Below are 14,995 nucleotides of genomic sequence, written 5' to 3'. Positions count from 1 at the left end.
TCTCAATGGAATTAAGTAATTTGAATTCTGCCGATTTGATAGAAGAAATTAAAATAAAGCATTTAATTAAAACAAAAGTAAAGATCTAAAGATTTTATATTGATTTTTATCATCTGTTTAAAGGCAGTGTGATTCATATTTTTGTAGACCATTTCACATCAAATTTAAATCAAAGACAGATTCAATTTATATCGAGAGCGCAGTTGTAGTAATAATTGGATTCAAAAGCTTGATTGTGTTGCTTTTTGTTGCACAATATATACAAATATTTCTTTAGCCATGAGCTATTTATTTAAGCCACAATTGTCTGTAGAATTTTAAAATTAAATTCCGTTACGGTTATTTTAAATGAACTTTATCGAGGAGTTTACCGTAAAGCGAATGAGTTAAAAGTTTTTCTGTGGCCAGAAATGAAGAAATAATGCGAAATTTACATGCCCTGCGAGTTCCATTCAATAATTTCACTCGACTGCTGGCGAGGTAGGGAAATACTTGTATCTCAGGTCCTCTTTCTGTGCGATCTACGAGCGGGCTTCTGCGGATGTGGAGTGTGTGTGTGTGTGTGTGAGTGAGTGTGTGTGTGTGTAATGTTTTATTGCATAAACGTGCTAGGGGACCCATTTGCTGCTGCACATCAGTCCAAATAATCGCTCAGAGGTGCGCGCACTCTCTGTCTGTACTGACTATTTCAAGTATGTAGGTATGTCTGTCTGTATATCCACAAGCATTTTGTACGTTTTTTTAAGGCTCATGCACCTGCCGTTGCTGCCACTTTGAATGCAAGGCACACACACACACACACATGCACAGTCACCTCTTGAAGTAGGGGGAAACAAAGAAAAAGTTGTGAAGAAGCATAATTCTAACAAAGGGACGCGCACCGAGAAAGACGTGACAAGGGCGCGCTGTAGGAATTACAATTACACGATCTGCCATTCCCAGTATTTTCCACTAGAGAGACGAACCAGTATTTCGAATGAAGTCCCTCTCTCGCGCACTCACGCAATCACGCTCTCGTGCGCTCGCGCTCGCGCTCTCGTGTTCAAAACGATCGCAGCCAGCTCTGAAGCTGTTGTTGTTGTTCTTATTTTGGAGTTCGTTCTTGTTGTTGGCGCTCGGCGTGGAGCCGCAAATCGCATCGTGCAGCCGCTGCTGTCAGTCTGCTGCGTGCTTCGTACGACTACAAACCCACTTCGGCGCGTTGCCAGCGCTTTTCGCATTTGTTGTTGCGCGTGCGTCGTGCGTTTGAAAGTGCAACAATCGTTGGTAACAACAACAGCAACAACAACAATACACTCGTATGTATATAAATATGGGCATCCTTGTGCATGCTCCTTCGCGTGTGTGTGTGTGTGTGTGTCTGTGTGTGTAAGTGTTGGTGGGTTTATCATGCATTTCAAATCAGTGTAAGCCTTTTGTCTTGAGGCTTGCGTGCCCCAACAGGCTACTTGAAAAACGGCAGCCTGCCTTTTTAGTGCCGTGCCAGAAACCACAAAGAATTAAATCAAAATTGGCAACACGCTTGCGAATACAACAGTGCAGCCTGCCGCTTGCCGCTTGCCGCCTGCAGCCTGCAGCGGTCGAAGCCACAACTTCTGCCCAAGTGTGTGTTTGTTTGTTTTATGTATTATTATTATTTTTTTTTTTATTATTTATTTTGTTTCGCTACCGATCGATCCATCTCCATCCAGCTCGAACGTTGGCGCGCGCGTTATTGGGAAAATTGCTGCTGCCAAGTGGAAAATGCGCTCAATTATTTTAAATGCTTTCATTAATTTTTCATGATTGCCACTGCCCGGAGTATGACAATTTCATGCCTCCTCGGATGGTGTTGTGCTCACATTGCCATTAGATATTGAAGCGCACAAAATTTTGAAATGAAATGCCTTGCTATTAATTGTAGGCTGTGTGTTAATCAATGCGCTGTTTAATTTGCTCGCCAATTGCTCACCACTTGGCCGCCTTTGGCGTCACTTTGGGATTTGATTTGATTCGATTTTTTTTGCGACTGTTTCCAAGCCGCATAACTATCATGTACAATTAATTTTTATGGCCTGACAAAAGCCACACCGCGTTTCGGTCTGAACCAGTTTCCAGTGAAGTGGCCACCAAATCGACGAGCACTCAGCAATTTTTTATAACTAAACATGAGCGCACAATATACCCGTACTCGTACTATAGTGTATGCGAAACAACGACATCGACTGAAAACACTAAGCCTCGAATTGTTGGCATTTGAAAAAATTTGCCTTCGTTGATTTATGTTCGCGATTAAAGGCAGCGCGACACACACAGGCGCTGTGCCTCGAAAATTAATAAGAAAAATTCCTCAGCAGCTCAATGTTTATGTGCACAAAGTGTTGAAGCAAGCATAAATGCAAATAAAACAGCAACAAATAAAAAGCACATTTAGCAAACAAATCCGAATCGAGATAAGAACAGGGATCTGCATCAGACGTGCGTCTTAAAAATGGATACAACAACAACAAACCAAACGCACGTGGAGCTCGAACGGTGAGTGGAACACAAGTTTTAGATACACATAGGGCTCAATAAATATGTATGTATTTAACAATTTACTTCTTTCGCATTTTGCGATAAAATATCTCACATTTCATTTGCATACTTAAAGATACATTTCAACACAAAACCAAAACATCCAAGCGTCTTTTTAAAATATGGGTTATTGGCTTGATGTTTCAAGCACACTTCATTGCTTATTTGAATGTTGCTGCTTGGACGTGTTTAGGTCCGTCAAGATGTTTCCTTAGCCAACATTTGGCAATTGGATTGAATTGTTTACCGTTGCTAAAATTAATTAACATACGCATTCACGCCAAGGTGGAATATATGTTGTATTTTTGCATTAATTTACAGAATCAACAAACAACAAATATTTAATTAACACTTGAAAGTTGTCATTTGAGCTCTCAGACATAAGCATAGTTCGCGATGTGACCCATAAAGACAATCGAGTCCCGGAATTTGATGGCGAACACAAACGGGTGGTCGGCCTCGAATTTCTTTGAGCGCGAGAAAAGGCTCTTCAGTACTACGAAACGATCGAATAATATTAGACATGAAGTGTTAACTCGGACATATTGCTCTTACCGCCCGACTCGAGTGGCTGTTCCACGCCCGCCTCCGAAACCTCCACATGGGCCTTATGCTCCACACTATTAATGAAATGGCTGACGAACATGCGGTACATGTTTCCAAAGTCGCCATCGCGAGAGAACATGGTAGATATGCCCAACTGTAAGCGTAAGAAGCGAATAAAAATCAAGAGGAAGGTCTTGCGGGATTGGTTGGACTGCCACCCACCTGCTTGAACGGCTGTTCCAAGCTCACGCCGAAGGTCACGCTGAACTTGGGCAACTGCACCTCCACCTTCTGCACGCTCATGTCGCGATCGATCTCGCTCAAAAGATTCTTTCCCACCAGGCTCTGCTGCAGGGCACGAAGTCCATCCTTGCGATTGGGCAGCACCAGCAGCATGGAGTACTCGGCATTCTGGTATGGCAGCTCCACAACCTTGGCGTCTAGGCTGCGCACCTCGGCGTAGTTGAAGTTCTGCAGCGTCCACATGGTGTCCACTTGCACGGATTGGCCATTGCCCGTGCGGAAGGATCGTTTCGCGGTCTTGTCCAGCTTGAAAGCCTTCTGCCAGGGCGCCCCAAATGCTATGCCATTCACGATGACGGCTTCGGTGCGATCATTGAGCAGCTCTGGCTTCAGTATGTTGGTGATCTTGTTATTGGTTTTGGTCTCCACAATGCGATTAATATTCTCAGCCGTGCGCTTATTGTACGGTGGATGGAAGTCCAGCTTATCGATGTTCGAGTCAAACTGACGCTGGGCAAGATCGCGGAAAGCACCCTTGAACTCCAGATTCTCATTGATGTAGATATTGTTGGCCAATCGCAGACTGTTGTCTCGCGTCAGCGACTGTTGAAAATCGCCAAAACGGCGCGCCACCTCCTCAGCATCGGCCGAACCGAGCCGCATGCCCTGTTGCAGCTCACTGGCTGTGCGACCCTTGGCGCCATAAAAGGCCAATGCCATCGAGGATTGGATGGCAGCTGGCGAGATCACCACATTCTCGTTAACATTCTCACCGCCCACAGCATTATAGAGCTCAGCACTTAGCAGATTTCGCTCAATGGCAGTGTCGGTGCCGGAAATTGTCTTGGCACCGCAGATTCCCAGGAGCGACAATAAAACTGTAAGAGTGCATTTCATTATTGGAGCAGTTGCCGCAAGTCTGCCTACTCTGGCTTACGTAATAGGCAAGGCCACTTCATCTTGTCGATATATTGTATATACAAGTATTAGTGTATAGTATACAATTTTGATGATGATACCGCCGGGCGTTTTTGCTCAAGCAATTGGCACTTTTAGTTGTCGACTTCAACGTCTGAATGAGAACTGAAAAGCGAGCTGGCTTTGCTAACGACTGTCTGCCCTGGGTCTGGGCTTTTTAGAAGTTGTTTTGAATCAGAAACGCTCGCCTATTACTAGCATATCTGCTCACAGTGTACAATGGGACAAAAACAATGTTCTTCAAACTGATTTCAAAGCAAACTAAGAATCTTGCGTCGTATAAAGCCCGTACTGTCAGATGTTTCATCGCTCGTGTGTCTCAAATGCTGGCTATGGATGGTCAAATGAACATATGAGATAAGATTCTTTTATTACGATATTTGTATACCAATCTGATCTGATCGGATCATTATCAATCTATTCTGAGTGTAGCAATGAGAAGAGAGAATGACTAATAGAATGTACCACACCCATTCCTATAAATGTCCTTAATTTGTGCCTTTGAAATAAAATTTAACTCTAACAAATAAAATTTAATCTCTAGCTTGGGGAATACATCCTTTTCTTCCACGTGAAACTATCCTCTAACCTTTTAACGATATTCTAAATAAAGACAATATTAGACCTTTTAATTCTTGATGGAATCTCGTCTATAATTATCCATCTTAAATAATAGAAAGCACATCTAGAAGTATTAGAAAATGTTATGTTTTTCATTAATATGGATTCTGTGTGCCCCACTGTGCATTCAAATAGCTTTTGTTCGAATTAGATCAAGCACGACTGATGGCTCGGCTTGGGTACGCCAAACGCTCTCTTGGCAGATAGAGTAGGCTTTGTTTACGGATCATTTATCACCTTTGGCATAATGTTTATTTACTAACTGATAACGATAACCTTTTCAAGAGACAACCAAAACAACATCGGCTTCAACCTTATGCGCTGCCTTGAATAGTAAAACCACAAAGTGTCTCATTAATACACTATATATCGACTATATGGCCGGCCAAGAGCACCACATCCTCATTGCTGATGACAAAGTAGAACGGATGATTGATCACGAGGGGCACCGTGGCTCGAAATAGATCCCCAAAGGCTGCAACTGTAGGGCCGATATCGAAATATGTACTATTCATGTCAAGCTATCTCATCAGACTTACAGAACGTGCCTCCTGCGTCGCCACCTCTCTCGTCGATCTCGAGGACAACGGTGTGAGCCACTGTGCTCAAATGGGGCGCCGAACTGGAGAGCAGAGCGCTGAAGATATTGCTAAACTGCGCTTCATCCGTAAACATCTTTCCCATGCCGAGCTTTAGGACAAACAGTAGAAATGTTAGCAAGCACAAACATGTGGAATCTCATCCGCTCACCTGTGTCAGCGTTTCCTTCAAATTGTTGTGCACCACCAGGCTGAACTTGGGCAGCGTTAGTGCCACTTTCCGCTCCTGCAATTGGCGACGCAAGTGCTGCAAGTTTGTGCCCAAAAGCTTACGCTCTAGGGCTGTCAGACCCGTCACTTGATTGGGGTACACAATGAGCAGACTCAGGCTTGAGCGGTCGTACGGCAGCTCTATGATACGCGCGTCCAGATCCTGCACCTCTGCATACTTGAAACGATGCTGCGAGAACATGGCATCCACAAGCTTGAAGTTGTGTTCATTGCTGAAGAAATTCAAGCGTTCTGTCTCCTTGGCATCGAAGGCCGCCGCCCAGGCCCCGCTAAAAGTCAGCGCAGATACATGCAGAAAGGGTGTGTCCTCCATGGCCAGTTCAAGCAGAGGGGCACTGACCACCTCGCCCACGCTGTAGTTGGTGCGCGTTAGAAAATCGTAGTTGATGCGCTCTGCCGCGGTCGAGGCTTTGTCGAAGTCCAAGCGATTCGTTCCAATGCCCATCCGCCCCGCCTGCACTTCGAACTCGTCTCTGAAGTCAAAGGTGTAGCGCTGTCGCGTGTAGAATTCGCTTAACAGCCTCATCTTACAGCTAATGGGTGGCGCCTGTTTCAAAGCAGACATCAGCTCCTGGAAGCGAAGCACCACTTGCCCTGGAGAGCCCAAATGCTGCAGCTGCAGGGCTCTTCTTAGCTCTCGGGCCGTAGGGGACTCGCTTGCTGCCCCCGCATAGAGCAGAGCAAGAGCGGACTGCAGCAGAATGGGTGAAACGGCCACATTATGCTGAGGTCGTCCCACTCCCAGGCTGGTGGAGAGCAGCAAGGCGAAGTGCTCATTGGCCTCGCTAGTTCCTGAACTGCCAGTCCCACTGCCGCCTGCGAGCCAACTGGCCGCGAGCAGCAAGAAAATTGTAGTTCTAAGTTCTATCCAATTCTTGGCCATGTTCAAAGCTAGGTTATTCCAAGCTTTGAGATGACGGCGTTGTAGCTTCTGAAGTCTACATATAACTAAGCACGACGCAACATAAATGGAAAATCCACACGCTATGAATTGATCAGGTTTTCAGTTTATTATTGTTGTAGATTTTATTTACGATAATTTTGGAGGCAAACATAATCAAAGCTCAAGAATTTCAATTGAAATTCCATAGTGATAAGGCAACAGACCACTTATGGAATGTTTTTGTGCTCCATAATTCGAATCAAGCATAGACGCGAGAATTCGCCTCTGCCTACCTGACCTAGTATTTCATGGGAGCTACTTAGACCAGTGTAGTAATGTTTATAATCTCTCTGTTTCTCAAATCTTTCAATCATTTTGTATTTGTAATATAATACTTACGACGACTCTGTTGAAATCATGTTCTCAGACAGACCCTCTGTAGCAGCCTTGCTTCTCTCTTCATTCTCTCTTAACTCAAATTTATAGAAGCGAATAGATATATGTCTGGCAAATCTCTTTGTCAATAATTAGAAAAGTGTGCGCCTTTCAACAGCGTTTCAATTAGTCAGCACCCCTAGACAGCGTTGTAGCCCTCGAAGTTGGAATTCCCATAGCAATTAGAACAACCAATTGGCATCTCGCCGGCTGTTGGACTACAAATTTAACGAGGAAGTTTTCAAATAAAAACAAGTTAAGAACAGGCATCAGTCATCGATCATGGTTTCATTTATCAATTGAATATATTGTTTACTTAAAAACAAGTTGCAGAGCCACCAATGGCGTCACAAACTTGCTCACGTTTAAGATCAGAGGGGCAATGCCAATTGGCGAAACGGGTTTCGCGCTTACAAACCCAACAAACCCAACAGACCCAACAGGCAACGTTGTGGGCAAATCCGTGCTGGAAATTCTCACAGCATCATTGGAAAAGGTACAACATTTGAATAAGCAAACGCTGGCGGCGCATATGGAATCTTAGCTGCATGATCGAGCCTCAAAGGTTATCAGCAGATGTTTGTTTTATATGAGTATTTATTATACGTACTATGTAGTAGCGAAATGTTGCGTTAAAATAATATAAAATACTAAGCACTTATCACTAGAGAGTCGACTCAGCTCGCCGCATGGGGGGGATCCACCACATGGCCAATGAAGAGCACAGCGTCCGGTGTGCGAATGGCAAACACAAATGGATGGTCGGCGTTGAACTCACGAGCCTTGACGGGCAGCGAGAGTGGCACAAACTTGGCATCTGAAATGGGGGAAGACAAAAGCAACATTATAATTGGTCCAATTTCAAGGCACTTGACATTGCAGTACTTACATGTGGCCGCGGCTGCTTCAGACCCCGCCTCATTGACATCAATGGACGCCTTCTGTATAATCTTGGAGACCATTACGTTCGTGTGTGGCATTAACATTGCATCCACCTGCGAGTTCTTCTGGAACATGCGACGCACATTCATCTGAAACGGATGAAGGGAGAGCTCTCAAGTCCTAAGTTGCGTTTGAGCCTTATCTGCTTACTTACCTTCTGCAGGGGTCCAGTCATGTCCTGTTCGAACTCAATCCGGAACCTAGGAATGCGAACTGTCACAGATTCTCTGCGCAGCCTGGCTGCAATCTTATTTAAATCGTAGTCTCCCAACTGGTGTTCCAACTGCGCCAATCCATCGATTTCATTTGGCAAAATGAATAGCATGCTGATCGATGTAGACGCGTATGGTAGCTCCAAAGCCTTTGCATTCAACTCCGGCAAGTCCACATAGTCGAATATGTCGTCATTGAACATCATTTTTACATTGACTGCCGTATTGCTATTGACCCGAAATCGCGCGTCCATAGTGTCCATGGCCGAGAACTCGTTGGCCCATCGCGCCTTAAAGAAGACGGCGTTGATCAGGAAAGCCTCAGTTCTATCATCAAAATCATTGGGCGAGACCAGATTCCTTATGCGATTGGACGTGCTATCTGATACCCAGGCATTAATGCGGTCTGCGGTCTTTGGATTCGCAAAGTCGGCTTTCTCGATGTCCGAATTAAAGTATGTGACCGCATAGTTTCGGTAATCGGGATTAAGGCCACCCAGCTTGTAATTATAGAACACGCGACTTAATACGGAAAGCTGAGCATTCGGTGAGCCTCGCAACATATTGAACAGTCTTTCGAAGTCCTCGGCCACGGCTTTCTTCGCTGAGAATTTACCTGCAACTCGTAACTCTTCCGCTGTTTCTCCGCCTGAAGCGCCATAAATGAGGCCCAGTATGGAATGCAGAGAAGATGGTGAGTATACCATGTTTTGGTTTAGCGCATTGGGCCATATCTGTTTGAAAAGGTGCGAGCTGAAATTCTCCATGTAGCTGTACTTTGGTGCAGGACGGGGAGGTCCCTGGGCAACGGGCCCAGCGGAGGGAGCATTATGTGCCTGAACTGTTGTAAACGGTCCAGGGGGGACAGGAGCACCGACTGAAATCGGGGTGGCGATAGGAATGGCACCGGCGACTGCTGGTGTGGGAACAGTTGGCACCACTGGCCGTCCATTGAGATCAACCTGTGGTCGATTTTGCTGCACTGCTGGCTGTGGCAGTGGCTGAGGAACCAACTGCGCTTGGTTGTTGACATCTAGGCGCTGTTGCAGGTCTTTAGGTGGATACTGAGCGGGATTCCGGGGCTGTTGACGCACCAGCGGTATATTTGGAGCATTTGCTGTCGGCTGTGGCTGCTGCGTCTGTATCCGTTGCTGTGGTTGTGGTTGTGGCTGTGGCTGTGGCTGAGGCTGTGACTGTGGCTGTTCGGGAAAGGCCGCTCTGCTGCCGAGAGAGAAGGCGACTAAGTAGCCCTGCTGGCTATAGAGGCCGTGCGCCTGCAGGTGGGGAACCGGCGCCCATGCCAGAAAGGTGAACAGAAACAGCAGTGCTGAAGATGGTGGTGGAGTATTTATGGTTAAAAGTGTTCACATAATGGCAGGGCGATCGTTGCTTACAATACTTGCACGCCATGCTGCTACTGTAGAATGACCAGTAGATGTGAATATTTGTGGAGTAGAACTCGTTTTTGTCGCCTTCTCGCGTTGTAGTGAGCCCGGTGTTCAGCTCTGGCGCAGCTTTAATACAAAACTGATCGACGGGTTGCGTTGCAAAAACCACAAGGCATCGACGTGCGCAAACAAAGCGAACTTAAAAAATGAGATGGGAGCGTGTACGCTTCGATTTCGCTATCAGATAACCGGTCTAGAACGCAGCCAAGGCATCGCTAAAGCGTCCGCTTTGTACGCTACGCGACAGCTCCAAGCTATGGTGTAGTGTATTGGGGAGCCAATAGATTCACCCGATCGATCTAATGGCCACTAAACCAGTTACGAGCGATCACTTTCTGAGAACTTTCTGCTGGCGCTCAGTCTCTCTCGATTGTGCACTCTTAACTGGCTTTCTGCTTCTACTGCTCTAACTGCTCTAACTGCTCAACAGGCTTGGAAAAACCCGGCATGCTAATTACAGAAAGAAACTATGCATATTGCTCAGATCGTATCTACGTCTCGCTATTTCCTCAGAGAGCGCACTCTCTCTCTCTCTCTCTCTCTCTCTCTCTCTCTCTCTACATCGATCGGTGCAGTTGTTTGCCGATTGTCGTAGTGCTTTGGGATTTGCCCGCTGAGTTCCCCGTCTAACACATATACACACTCGGCGCATGAAATGCCCAACTTTCCGCACCATAGGCGACGTCATCGATATGGACTTAATCGGCTCTATCTACTACACAACGGTACTTTGTGGTTGGCCTTTGGGGGCGTTGCTTTGCCTCACTAATTAGTCCAAGTATCAAGTCAGACACCTGCATTGCAGAGTGCATCAGTTTTGTGTTCACTGATTTGTACGCGAGCGAACAAATATTACAAGTATAGCCGCAGGCAACTGGCTTTCTCCATGAAAGAGAGTGCCAGCTCATAAATTGAATATTTCCTGCTATTAAAAAAAAATTATTTATCAAATGCTTAAATGAAATGGACTTAGAAATTTCCCTACCGTATATTATACCCTTCTTCAAATATTTAAATGGCTGTTGACATTTTTATGACTTCGAATATTTAGTCTCTCGAGAACTTTGACTCAACGCTTGGAAAACGTCATTGTGTGTCGTAATGGTCCGCATAAATTAATTTCTCATGCTCATTAGATATTCAAATCTGAGGCGTGATAAAACGAGTAGCAAGACCTCACACGGCATTGCTATGGAAGCCGAGGCAGTCGTCATTCTTAATTATGTAAAACCGACCACAAAATGCATTTGATAACTCGGCATTATATCACATACATGTTCACGCAAAGCTGACCTAATTGCACAGCTAAATGTGTAAACAAAATATAGTCCAATTAGAGCCGCTGCCTCATTACGGTTCGTGTACCCGCCTCTTGTCAAACACATGCCACCTCTTCTGCCTGCCGCCCGAGCTGCCTGAGCTGCCTTAGTTGCACTGTGGTGTCAGAGTGCCCGCAATTGGGCCACCGACAGAACGACCGACGGTGCAGATATAACCACTCACACGCAGGCTATATAGAGCAGTTTCATCGCAGATATGACAACAGCGACAAGTACGAGTACTACAAAATGCAATCAATAAATGAGTTGAGCCGCCGGCATAGTTCATTACTGGGCGACAGGTGGGCCCGACCGGGTTACCTGCTCGGCATGCACTCGAGCTGCACCGCCTGATAAAAGTTCAGCAACCATGCGTGGCTGTAGAAAACGATTAGCTCAATAAATAAAACGAAAAGGCTTGGAGAAAAGAACAGAACGTAGCTCTTATATATGCAAGTATTGCCGGCTAGTTAGACACAAGAAACACGCCGCGAGTTTCTTGAGATAAATGCATCAAAATATCGTATATGAGTTTCGGACTGCATAGTCATTAGGTGAGAACAAAATGAGAACAGCATTATTTTAAATGGGAATACCCTTCAGTTGTTAAATTCAAATTCAAATTCTTATGTTTGATTTGCAGCTTCTCCCAAGCCACTCATTAATTGCAGCTCACGTACATTTAAATTTAAATGAATCCACAGGAAGTTATAATCAAAACATTTATTGTTTGAGTGGCAGGAAGCAATTTACCGTCGTTATCATTTGTAACATTTATGAATAAGACCTTTGTTCTTAAAAATAACTTTAATTACAACAATAAACAAATTTAAATTCATGTCCTCGCTTTTATTAGTTACATATAGCAACGCCAGATTTTCAACTGAAAAAATTATACATAAATAATCATAAATAACCATTTAATGTAGACAACTCTAAAATGGAAATGTTTTGGTTCAAATACACAAAGTAGGTAATAATTTTTGATCCGCAATATTACTAAGCAGATTCATTTTTTAAGCTTTTCAATTATAAAAACGTCATAAGCGTCTATAAAATGTATATATTTTAAGATAATATTCATTTGAATTTATGAATTTGCAACAATTAAAATGAATGAACTAAATAATATTGTTACACTTCTGGGAAAAACACAAAAAAAATTAAAATCACTTAAATTAATAGCTTTAAAAGCTACTGTTTTTTATTTTCTGCTCTTAACAAATAACATCATTATGAAATGTTTGTCGAAAAGAGAGCTCTATATTTAATTTACTTGAACAATACTAATATAATTATAATGTTCGTTTATTTTAATTCACATTTATTAGCATCAGAAGTTAGCTAAACGATTAGTACAATTCATATTTGTTTAACAAAAATTAATTACTACTTATGTATATTGTTTGAGTCAAAACTAGTTAAGCAATTTGTTGCCAAAGCTTGTTCGCAACATGTTGCTGTTACTGTTGCTATTGCTGTATTGCTGTCAACAAACCGCAAAGCGATTTGTACGCAACACATTGAAAGTCAGAGTCAGAGTCACAACTACAACTACAACTACAATTACAGCCACAACCGCAGTCGCATTTAATTAATTTGCATGTTCAGTCAGTCAAGCATTGGGCAGGCTTGCAGTCATGCGACAGACTGATGGACTGACTGCCTGACTGACTGCCTGTGAGAGTATGTACGAGTATGCCTGTTCGAGTATGTAGAGGGCGAGAAAAATAGGCGCGAAAACGGCTTGCGCAAGCGCCCAGGCGGCTACAACAAAATCGCATTAAATTACACGTTTGCCGCACGATTGGATTTTGCATATATGGCTATATGTACCAACATGTACGGGCATGCATTTAATTGTGGTAATAAATCAAAGCCGTTTCTACAATCACAATATTTACACTTGTCCCCAATTATGCAATTGCCGGCCGTAATTTGCATCTCAGGTGGGCAGTGCCATAAAAGCGAAGAAACATTTTATTTCGCCTAATTTAATTCATTTTGACAATTGGATTATTGGAATTGTACTCTAAAACGCACTGCTGCCTCATGTTGTCCAGTTGGTGTCGTAACGAGCTCGTTGAAAGTTCCACTGCCGCATGTTACAGGCTCATCTGTCAGCTTCTCATAACTACTTGGCTACGTTGCGGACATGCTAGTGCTCCAGCTGGCTGGACGCAATTGCATCCTGCCGCAATGCATCAATTAAAGCGACATAAAAGTTGCAGGAAACTATAATTTCCATGCAGCTGAATCATCGCAAATCGCGGCACTCTCTGAAGGCCCATAAATCTGGCACATGCGTTTAGCGGCATTTATAGAAATTACCAGACCAAAAGTGGACAATGACAGGCAGGAAGGCAGGCAGGCAGACGGGCAGGGAATACGGGAGAGCGGGCATGTAATCGCTCTTTAAATTTGTTCTTCGTGATGTAATCATTTTGATGTTTGCGACTGCAACAGCGACTGCAACGACTTCTGCGCCTGCGCCTGCGCCTTCTCCCGCATCTGGCAGTGCTATTTTGTAGCTGACTTGCTTCCTGGCCATGGCCAAGCGCCCGTTTCGTACGTTAGGCGCCATAATGGCTTAAACGTACTCGTACACACACCCACCCACACAAACACTCGAGTGGATGCCAGCACTGAGGTCAGCAGCCACTTCGCATTGCCATTGTTCGCTGTTTTTTCATTTTTGTTTTTTCTCTGTTTTTTGGGTTGGGTTTGGTTTCTCGGTTTCTCGGTCTCTCGGCTTGGGTTTTCCGCAACTGCGCACCAATCGCCGCCAGCGCCTTTGTTCGTATTCTTTCCTAGGCTCCAGCCTCTGTCCGCCGCTGCGTGTTTTCCTGTGCACATTTTTATTGATCTAAATTTTAGGTTGTAAATATATACGCTAGCCTGTGCTTATCGGCTGTCGGCCGGTCAGTGGCATTAGCTGCCTAATGGCGAACCATTCGATTGCCATTTGGCTTTGTGCAAACGAATGCTGCAATTGCTATAATTTGCTTGTGTGGCTAATGTACAATGATTTAAAATTTAAATATCCAATAAGTGGACTTGTAAATCGGCGATCGACTGCTAATGGCAGTGTCTTAGCAAATTCAGTAGGACAGAATTAAAATCAAACTTAGTATAAAGCTAAAGCTTCCAGCTATTCAGACTCTCAAAGCCAGAGGGAAAGGAGGAAAACATACGACCGTTACAAGTACAATTGAAATGCAGATTGTGCCACGCTTAATTGGGGATCTATGCACGCCATTTCTGTGCGCTGCCACGCCCTAAAACACGCAATTTTTTTTTGCGAAATAAAGCATATTAACAGTTACTTTAATTTGTGCAGAAATCTGGCAAAGAGATTAGCTGGCAGAAAACGCAAGCTGCAATAAGATAGACTAATAAGTACAGAAAGGCACAGAAAGAGGGCAATTTTCTAGTGCATTTGGTTTTATTTCATATACGTGTATAGTATTCTTTTCGTTTTTGTTTTGCCAACAATTTCATGTCAATATATCAAAATGCGGAACCCTTTCATTAGTGCCCGGGACAGAGCCACAACTGCACCAGCAACACAATTTATATACGTGCAAACATGGCCAGGAACAAGAACAACTACAAGAACAAGAACGGCAGACAACAATATAATAATGATGAATTGCGGTATTATCGCATAGTTAAAGAAAATAATACAAAGCCAGAGCTTTGATAGCTGGGCCAGCGCACTCAAAACTGGAGCAGGCGCAGGCACACGAACATTGCCGGGCTGTTGCAAAAAAAGCACAAAAAAAAGCAACAAAAAACAAAACAAAAACGTTGGAAAGTGCACGCCAGGCCCAACTTACAAGCGAATAAGTTAAGGCAGTTGCGGCGGCAGTTCAGGGCCGCAACAATTTCTCCAAGCGCCTTCACTTACCCATGCATCTACAATTTGAAAAAGAGGCCACAATGATTTGTAATAACTTCATGCTAAATCGCTGAAATTATT

At 44.1% G+C, this 14,995-nt stretch overlaps 3 protein-coding genes and 1 long non-coding RNA gene across 4 annotated transcripts; 1 reads left to right on the top strand and 3 right to left on the bottom strand.

The window, feature by feature from the left end:
• Positions 1–2,830: 2,830 nt before the first annotated feature.
• On the bottom strand, positions 2,831–4,438 carry LOC115633771 (serine protease inhibitor 42Dd). Its single transcript, XM_030531246.1, has 4 exons — positions 4,283–4,438; positions 3,325–4,223; positions 3,112–3,256; positions 2,831–3,052 (listed from the first exon to the last, which is right to left on the bottom strand). Exons 1-4 carry the CDS (start codon positions 4,302–4,304, stop codon positions 2,931–2,933), a joined length of 1,188 nt encoding a protein of 395 aa, XP_030387106.1. The 5' UTR covers positions 4,305–4,438; the 3' UTR covers positions 2,831–2,930.
• A 761-nt stretch (positions 4,439–5,199) lies between these two features.
• On the bottom strand, positions 5,200–6,657 carry LOC115634368 (serine protease inhibitor 42Dd). The gene is made up of 3 exons (XM_030532032.1): positions 5,695–6,657; positions 5,484–5,634; positions 5,200–5,425 (listed from the first exon to the last, which is right to left on the bottom strand). The coding sequence occupies exons 1-3, from the start codon at positions 6,655–6,657 to the stop codon at positions 5,307–5,309; spliced, it is 1,233 nt and encodes a 410-aa protein (XP_030387892.1). The 3' UTR covers positions 5,200–5,306.
• Positions 6,658–7,671: 1,014 nt separating this feature from the next.
• Positions 7,672–9,748, bottom strand: LOC115633770 (serine protease inhibitor 42Dd). Its single transcript, XM_030531245.1, has 4 exons — positions 9,641–9,748; positions 8,189–9,573; positions 7,982–8,123; positions 7,672–7,909 (listed from the first exon to the last, which is right to left on the bottom strand). The coding sequence occupies exons 1-4, from the start codon at positions 9,654–9,656 to the stop codon at positions 7,770–7,772; spliced, it is 1,683 nt and encodes a 560-aa protein (XP_030387105.1). The 5' UTR covers positions 9,657–9,748; the 3' UTR covers positions 7,672–7,769.
• A 1,526-nt stretch (positions 9,749–11,274) lies between these two features.
• On the top strand, positions 11,275–11,851 carry LOC115633772. Its single transcript, XR_003996391.1, has 2 exons — positions 11,275–11,567; positions 11,657–11,851. It is a non-coding gene; the product is annotated as an uncharacterized LOC115633772 (long non-coding RNA).
• Positions 11,852–14,995: the final 3,144 nt, after the last annotated feature.

The sequence above is a fragment of the Scaptodrosophila lebanonensis genome, unplaced genomic scaffold (assembly GCF_003285725.1).
Source record: "Scaptodrosophila lebanonensis strain 11010-0011.00,11010-0021.00 unplaced genomic scaffold, SlebRS2 tig00000001-arrow-pilon, whole genome shotgun sequence".
Taxonomy (NCBI): Eukaryota; Metazoa; Arthropoda; class Insecta; order Diptera; family Drosophilidae; genus Scaptodrosophila; species Scaptodrosophila lebanonensis.
Note: the sequence above shows the minus strand (reverse complement) of the source record. Positions and strands in the feature narration are given on the sequence as shown.

Excerpts from the sequence above, each read along its gene's own strand:
- LOC115633770 (XM_030531245.1), bottom strand. Across the intron at positions 8,124-8,188 it reads TGACTGGACCCCTGCAGAAG|ATGAATGTGCGTCGCATGTT; the intron begins GTAAGTAAGCAG and ends CATCCGTTTCAG. Across the intron at positions 7,910-7,981 it reads TGAAGCAGCCGCGGCCACAT|ATGCCAAGTTTGTGCCACTC; the intron begins GTAAGTACTGCA and ends CCCCCATTTCAG.
- LOC115633771 (XM_030531246.1), bottom strand. The coding sequence starts at position 4,304 with ATGAAGTGGCCTTGCCTATTAC. Across the intron at positions 4,224-4,282 it reads GAAGTGGCCTTGCCTATTAC|TTTTATTGTCGCTCCTGGGA; the intron begins GTAAGCCAGAGT and ends GCACTCTTACAG. Across the intron at positions 3,257-3,324 it reads TGGAACAGCCGTTCAAGCAG|TTGGGCATATCTACCATGTT; the intron begins GTGGGTGGCAGT and ends TTACGCTTACAG.
- LOC115634368 (XM_030532032.1), bottom strand. The coding sequence starts at position 6,657 with ATGGCCAAGAATTGGATAGAACTTAGAACTACAATTTTCTTGCTGCTC. Across the intron at positions 5,635-5,694 it reads TGAAGGAAACGCTGACACAG|CTCGGCATGGGAAAGATGTT; the intron begins GTGAGCGGATGA and ends TTTGTCCTAAAG. Across the intron at positions 5,426-5,483 it reads CGACGCAGGAGGCACGTTCT|TTGCAGCCTTTGGGGATCTA; the intron begins GTAAGTCTGATG and ends TCGGCCCTACAG.